Raw genomic sequence first — 8260 nt, forward strand, 5'->3', positions numbered from 1 at the left:
GACCCTGGGCAAGTGACTTAACTCTACTTACCTAGGTAGTTCTTACCTTACTCTTCTGCCTTAAAAGCAATACTCATTATAAATTTTTTTAATCCTCTCTTTCTATATTAGAATCAATATTGTGTATTGCTTCCAAGACAGAAGAGCAATAAGAGTTAGGCAAAAGGGGTTAAGTGACTTGCCCAAGCCCATACAACTAGCAAATTTCTGAGTCCTGATTTGAACCCCAGGACCTCTCATCTCTAGACCCAGCTTTTAACTCACTGACTCACCCTTTTAGCACTGGTTCTAGAGCAGAAGGTAAGGGTTAAAAAAAAGAAACAATAAATATTAATAATTCAGAGATGCATGAGAAAATTCCTATGAATTGATACAAAGAAAATTAATCAGAGACAGGAAAACAATATACACAATAATTATGGAAATATAAATTAAAAGAAAAGAAATACTATCTAATTATGATGACAAACTTCAGCTCTGAAAAAAAGTTAAGAAAATGCCCCTCCCTGGAGATCTGGAGGACTATCAATGTGCTATATTGTATATATTATGAAACATACTTTTCTCTTTCATTGATAACATTATTATAAAAGCTGACTCACTAGGGAAGTTGGGAGGGATTCAGACATGAATATAATGTAAAAACAAAAGACATCAATAAATATAAAATGTTTAATGAAAATATAAGTGATTTTTGAATATAATATAATATAATATAAAGAAAATATAGCATAGCATAATATCAAATTATTGTATTGGTAACCTCAGGAGACCTGGGTTTGAATCCTGGATGGGCTACTTACCAGCTATATGATTTTGGAAAATCTATACCTGCACTTTAGTTTACTCATCTGTGAAAAAGAAGAAACTAGACAGGGTTACCTCTAAGTCTTTCCCCAAAACCTGAAATCTATGATCTAATGAATTAAGGAGGAAAGAAATCAGTTATGTCCCAGAACACTTTTTTTTTCCTTTTCTCTTCCATTTTTTTAATTGGTCCCCTTCAAGATGAAAATGCCTTGGGCAATAGTAATGTGCAAAAGATATCATTTCACACTTTGCCCAGGGAATCAGGAAACTTATTAATGAGGTAGCATTTGCATGGTCTCCCTTGAACATGGTTCGAGAGAACTGGAAAGAAAAGAGGGGGAAATGGTTCCTGCTCATCTCCTGAACGAGGAGCCTCTGCCCTTTTCAGGAAGCCTAATAAACTCTTAAAGTTTTCCCACTTAGTATATAACTGCTGTACAAATGTCACCAGCTGAGAAATTGGAATTACTCAGAATAAGCAATTTCTAAACAACTTTGAAGAAAAGATTGTAAATATCCCAGAGGTCCTAGGGCCAGTCCCCAGCATCAAAAAGCTCTGCCTTAATTTCCTCTGACACCTGCTGGTGGCCCACCTCTCCTTCACCCTGCCCCACTGGGCTTAGCCATTCCAAAATCCATTTGGTCCATTTGGTCCATGTGGGCTGGAGACTCCCGCCCAAATCAGCGTTGAATTGATTCATCCTCAGATCTAATCTAGTGCCACTGGACTCATGCTTTTCTTAGTCCAAATGGCATAAGACAAAAGTAGGATCGCTATTTTATCTCATCTACCACTTGAACACCTTTTCTGTCAGAAAATGTATTTAATCCACTGAATTCCAACTGTGCTATTTAAGGGGAAATTAACTTTCCTTCTCAGCAACTCCTCTACCCAAGCTATGTTCCTTTAGATGTCTGCTCACAGCAGATGCTCACAACTCTATCGGCTAATAATAAATTAATAACAGGGATGAACAGTGTCTTTTTCATGATTCTCCTCCTCCCTCCCTATCAGGCAGCCCCCTGTCCTGTAAAGCAAGTAGTATCAAATTCAGATAGGAACTGGGGCTGCATCAGAACACCAGCAGGCTACATACTGAATTGGTTTTTAAATGTGATGTTATCTATGTTTACTTGTATTTTTATTTATTTTTAAAAATGTTTCTCAATTACATTTTAATGTCAGACCACATTGAGTCTGCCTTTTTTTTAAATTCTTACCTTCCATTTTGGAATCAAATGCAGAAGAGCAGAAAGGGCTGGGCGAAGGCAGTTAAGTGACTTGCCCAGGATCATACAGCTAGGAAGTTATCTGAGGTCAGATTTGAATGTAGGACTTCTCAGCTCTAGCCCTGGCTCTTTATTCACACTGAGACACTTAGCTGCCTCCTTGCGCCTGTCTTAGATACCTCTGTCCTAGAGTTTTAGAAGGACAGAAGCACAAAAGCAGTGTTCCTGTAGTTCAATAACCTAGACTTCATGTCTTAGTAACCAAGTGACTCTGGGCAAGTCACTGAAACTTTTTGAGACTCAGGTTTGTTTGTTTGTTTGTTTTAATATGGAAGATGAGGTTGAGCGAGTCAGCTGTAGAGTCAAGAGAACCTGGTTTCAAGTCCTGCCTCTGATACAGACTGATTGTATAACCCTGGACAAGTAGTTTAACCTCTTTGACACCTTGTAAGGCTCTAAGTTATAGAGTGGGTGACCACGATGAACTGCATTAGCTGAGGAAGCTTCCTCACTGGCAGTTCCCTATATCAAGGAAATCACAGGTTCCCTCCCCCTCAAAAAAATGAGGATTACAATAATAGAGAGCAATAGAGAGGGATGGTCTCACAGGAAAAGCACTGCATTTAGAAGAGGCAAGAAGTGAAGCTCAAAACCCTTCTCAGGTACTTTACGAGCTGTATGGTCAGCTCAGTTTCCTCATCTATAAAATGGTATCTATCACCCAGAATTGTTATAAGAATCAAATGAAATTATATATATATATATATATATATGTGTGTGTGTGTGTGTGTGTGTGTTTTGCAAACTTTAAAGTGCCACATAAATGTTATTTATGAAATAAACTATTATTTTCATTAATATTGCATGCCTTACCAGGTTTCTGTCAGGATTAGTATAAGTGCTTTGGAGAAAATTGTTTTCTTTTTTGATCTAGACCTGTGATTTCATCAAAGTAAAGAATGCCCTTATTGTCTGAGCTCCTAAAAGAGAAACTGCCTTGGTCACAGCAAATATGTAGCAGAAGAAAAACCAGAACACAGGTCTTCTTTATTCTGTAATAACCCTCAGTCCACTTAGTCTAGCAACTAGTACCAGGTGTGGAGTCAGAAAGATCTGAGTTCAAATTCAGTTTCAGACACTAGCTGGGTGACACTAGGCTAGTCACTTAACCTTGTTTGCATCTGTTTTCTCATGATGAGTTGGAGAAGGAAATGGCAAACCACTCCAATATTTTGCCAAGAATACCTGAAGCCACTCCAATATCTTGCCAAGAAAACTTCAAATGGGGTCATGAAGAGTTGAACCCAACCACACAACAAAAACCCATTTAGCTAAGTGAACTTTCTTCTACAAAATTTAAAGGCTATATAAATGTCGGTTTTAATCATCATCATCTCTAGGCATCCTTACTCTTTCCCCCATTGTCCCTGGAGGAAAACCCCACAAAGTAGAAAGTGAGTGAGTAAATATCCATTGATCCTTATGTCTTCCCATGTTTATGCTTGGAGACCTCAGAAGAAAAATGATAACAAAAGGTGTTATTGCTCTTATTATAGTCTTTTAAAAACCCTACTACAATATTCCAAAGCTCCAATTTCTCTGTGAATTAATCAATATGGACATTTCCTTCAGAGATGCAGATTGTGCCCTAGCCATACCTTCTCATCCTGTCCCTCTTTTGTCCATCTTCACAGTCCTTCACCACATCTGGTCTGCCTAATGAACTAAGGACCTTCTTCAAGGTCCTTTGACCATAAGAATCCCAGAGGAGAACTCAGACTGCCCCCTTGATTCTCACTACAAACTTTCATCATTATCGATGTCACTGGATATCCCCAAATTACTCTTTTTTATTTTCACAAGATTTGCCAGCCTAAAGAACAACAACTCTTTACCTTTACTCCTTTTCTAGTTTTGAAGGGTTGAGTGGGAGCCCTGAGAGGCTAAATGTTTGCCCAGCATCATATAGCCAATATATGTCAGAAGTGAGACTTGATCCAGTGTCTTCCTGACTCTCTGGCCCACTCTCTCCATATGACTGCCTCATGGATTCCACATTATTCTTTGAATAAATGTCATCAGAATTAACAATTCACCCAGCACTTCCACATGGCACCTATCATTAGATCTTTCATATGTAAGTTAAGTAACTACTGCTAGCCTGGCTGCTCTGAGACCCACTTTAATTAAAGTAAGTTTGATAGGATCTATTCATTTCCACTAAAAAGAGGCGATATTTGAGTAGCTCACTAAGCGACTGGCATGTTTGTTTCATCCTTGACTGTTAACAACCCAAAGAAACAATTGTTACACCAGATAAATAAACTTTCCAAGTGAGTGTGCAGTTTCAGATAAACTAATCGCTAAGCAAGCTTTGCTACCTATTGGGAGGACTGACGTGTAACTCTAGGATAATGAGTTCTTTGGACGAATTTTTTAAAAACCTTAACACATTCTAACAAATTCCACATAAGGGAATCTGGTCAGAATCCTCCCCTGCCTCCAACTATCTCCAAGGTCCCTTGTTGATTCTTCTTTAGAAAACCAAGATATGACCCTGTGCAAGTAACATATAAGATTAACATTTTCCCAATTGTATTCCAAAGCATCAAAGCTACAACCAGGATGAAGCATCTAGAACTTCATTGGCAGGTAGAAAATTTAGAGGGTATGGAGATTGTCACATAGTATCACTCACTTGTCCTGCTCATTTGGCACCAGCTTCATCCAAGAGCACTACCTGCCCCACTGTCTCCATTCCAACAAGTTCAGGGACACTAGTTCCAACCTGGATCATTTTCTTCCCTTTTGGCAAGAGAAGACCTTAAACTATCCAGGGTATCTTTCTTCTCCCAGTCACCACCCTTAAGCATGTGAGCCTCTACAAACTGCTACTGACTCCAAGAGTACAAACTGATCGATACATTCCTAATTAATATGATTCCTAAAGTATTTTTACTTTACTCATGTAGATACATTCCCTTCATCAAAGCTGACCCAACCCTTGACTAATAGCTAAAAGTTTTACCAAGCTACATGTACATACTCACATAAGAAAAAAAAAGACTTGTCTCCTCGGTGACCATCCCTTTGATGATGGCTCCCTCAAACTTAGCTAGGCTAGTCTTCAAAATTTAGGCCCCCTAAAAAAGATGTATAGGGACCCAGTTTGCTTAGGAGAAACTAGAACTGTATGCAGCACCTTTAAGAATCCAGGGTTGTCACCCAAATAATAAATAATGAGGCTTTCAGGAAAGAAAATCATACTTCACTTTTTAAGATGGAATTTAATACAAGTAGTGGAAAACATGCTCTTTTCCATAGGGAAGCATATTTAGATGAATATTTAAAGGAAAGGTTCATTCTGGCGATAGTGGTTAAGCTGGACAATCGGTGATCCCTAGGTTCTGCTGCTTGGGAATACTTATTATGCTGGCATCTGAAGAAGTCAATTTAGTTCAACTGAGTTCTCCTTTGGAAGTCTGAAGAAGAGTGTTGTCAAAACCAGAACAAGAGCTCTTGGGCATAGCCCCTCAGTCCAGGTGGGTCTGAGACTTCAAGCTCTAGACCTCGGTGTTGGAAGTTAGATTTTGCAAAGAATAACCCCTCCTCATGGGCAGTGACTCAAGAGACAGCTGAGCAAAGCCAGAATGAGCTTTTCCTTGCCTTTCCATTCAGCCTGGGGGCAGGGCAAAGGTGGGGGGTAGGCAAAATTAAGCAATGGGGAAGAAACTGACTCCTAAAGAGGCTGTCATGGACCTGCTTTGGGAGGGTGGGGAGGAATGTCATTCATTCTTCACCCTTTTCAGAAGCCTGAAGCCATTTCCAGACAAGAGCATCCTTGTTCCTTGAATTTGGCAAAGGGGAAATTGAATCTGGTCCCATACAGTTCCTATCATTGGGGTGGGGAGGAGGGAGAAAGGAAGAGATGGAGATGAGCAAGGAGTGGGTTAGCTGATGAGAGGACAGGACTCTTTTCTCTCTCCAAACCCAACTTAGATTCAGTCATAATGATGGGGGAGAGCTACAGGAACTTTGCTCTCTTAGAAACCTCCCCTGCCCCCTCTTCCACCTTCTTCCTGTACATCTGGATTCCCCAGGTAAGGAAAGGAAGGGAAGGAGGATCGCGGAGGTTCCAAGAAAAAAAGGAACATAATCGCGCTCATAGTTGAGCATCGGGGGTCAGTGTGGGCTAAGGTGGGATGGGGTGAGAGACGCTACCTACAAACCCACCCAAGAAAGGCAGCTGCGCCTCAGAATGGCAGGAACTGAAAAGGGTTCCCTGATCAGGACCACGGGGTCACTTTCCAACTCCCTAGAGATGGTCAAAAACCTAGTTTCTCCCAGCTACTGTCCTCAGTCGTCAAACGAAGAGGAAAGAACGGACTGGGCTCCTTTTCCTCATTGCGCCCCACCCGTCACCAGCCATCAGGATGGCCAGTGAAGGAAAAAAGAGGAGAAGGGATGAGGAGTGAGGGGTGGGATGCAAGAATTTTCCAATAAGTCTGAGACTTCAAAGGCAAAGTGAAGTAGAGAGAGGGGGCCGTTATCCTGAACTAAAAAGAAAAAAGAAAAAAAAAGAAATCTCCTCGAAGTAGGTAAGAGAAGGGAGATAGGGGGCCCCAAGATTAACCTGCTCCAATTCTCCGAGACATTTGCTCAACTCTCCACTTTGCAGGTGGGGCTACTGCCCAAGCTTGGGGCGGGGCGGGGGGGGGGGGCGGAGATGCTGGGTTCTGCCAAGGAGTAGAGATGATTCTTCATCTCCTGCTCTCTAGCATCTCCACTCAGCTGCTGTCGGCCCCAAGCAAAGGTCTGAGCTATGCGTTCAGGGCTCCCTTTAAGACTCTTTGCTGCTCGGCTTCCTCGCCCCGCTGTGCCAGCCACGCTGCTGGTTGGGAGGGCGGTGTCCTAAGACCCTCTCAAGTTTAGGAGCTGGGGGTTGGGGGAAAGGGAGGTCTGCCATCTGGGCTTGACTTCTGCTGCACTCCCAGTCACTGTCCCCTGGATAAAACGCAGGGTACGGGTTCGGCCAGCTAAACTCGCCACCTAGACTCAGGGAGAATCAGTATTGAGGGCACTCCCAAAGAGCATCCGCTCTGCTAGCACCCGCACCTCACAGCTCTAGTGCTGCCTCTCCCTACCCTGAAGTCAGGGGATTCCCTACCCTCTTACCCCAAGGCTGGTGGGTCAAGAAAAGAGCTAGTGCCTCGCAATCTACACCGCCCCCTACCCTCAAGAAGAAGCTCTGAGATGCTGGAGAGCAGTTCGGCTGCCAGTAGCTCCCGCTGCCCCAGCGCTTTGCTCTGATGCTTCCTCTCCCTTCCCAGTTTCCCTTGAATAATACCCACGCATCCCGGGACTCCGCTTACCTGACCTGGTTGCGCTCAGACAAACCCACAGGACCAAAATCACATCCATGGGCACTGACTCCCGGTGGGTCCCCGCGGGAAGGGGCGCACAGGAAAAAGAAGAAATAAAGAAAGCTCTCGGAAATCTTGTGGCCCACACTGCACGGAGCCTTCAAAGTTGATGGCGGGAGGGTGAGGAGTGGGAGACTCGGAGAGGCTGGGGACTGGAAGACCACGCGGAGCCCCGAGCACAACCGCGGGCAAGAGAAGACTCGGTCAGTGAGCAGCAGCTGGTGTGGTGCGGTGCTGCTCTGCGTTCCGGGATCAGTCCATGCGCCTTGCCGGGAGAGGGTGCGCTGTGCCCGGGGAGGCTGCCCCAGCTGCCCTGCCCCGCCCTCCCACCCACCCACCCACCCCACCCCCTGGGCAGCCCAAAAGGCGGCGGCTTTGGTGACTTAGGAGCAGCAGCCCAACCGCTGCGGTTCAGCACCCCTCCAGGTTCCGAGAAGACGTTAGGGGCTTGGCGACTCCGGCAGGTTGCGCTCCCCTCCGGAGCCGCTTGGATCCGCCTTCTTCACCCAGCAGTAGAGGGTGGGGAGAGGGGGTTGGAGGATGAAAGAGGAGGGGGGGAGGAGGAGGAGGAGGAGGAGGAGGAGGAGGAGGAGGAGGAGGAGGAGGAGGAGGAGGAGGAGGAGGAGGAGGAGGAGGAGAGAGGAGGAGGAGGAGGAGGAGGAGGAGGAGGAGGAGGAGGAGGAGGAGGAGGAGGAGGAGGAGGAGGAGGAGGAGGAGGAGGAGGAGGAGGAGGAGGAGGAGGAGGAGGAGGAGGAGGGCGGGCGGCGGGCAAGAGAGGTGCTGCTGCTACTGCTACT

The 8260-nt window shown here is 44.6% G+C and overlaps 1 protein-coding gene across 2 annotated transcripts in view; it reads right to left on the minus strand.

The window, feature by feature from the left end:
• The window catches only part of NELL1 (neural EGFL like 1), a 947998-nt gene extending 939995 nt beyond the window's left edge, over positions 1–8003 (minus strand). Inside the window, exon 1 of one of the 2 annotated variants that reach the window (XM_007497168.2) lies at positions 7413–8003. In XM_007497168.2, coding sequence (XP_007497230.1) covers positions 7413–7461 — 49 coding nt within the window. In that variant the 5' untranslated portion in view covers positions 7462–8003. The remainder of the gene's footprint in view (positions 1–7412) is intronic. The other variant, XM_056802023.1, reaches the window with a different exon arrangement.
• Positions 8004–8260: the final 257 nt, after the last annotated feature.

The sequence above is a fragment of the Monodelphis domestica genome, chromosome 6 (genome assembly GCF_027887165.1).
Source record: "Monodelphis domestica isolate mMonDom1 chromosome 6, mMonDom1.pri, whole genome shotgun sequence".
NCBI lineage: Eukaryota > Metazoa > Chordata > Mammalia > Didelphimorphia > Didelphidae > Monodelphis > Monodelphis domestica.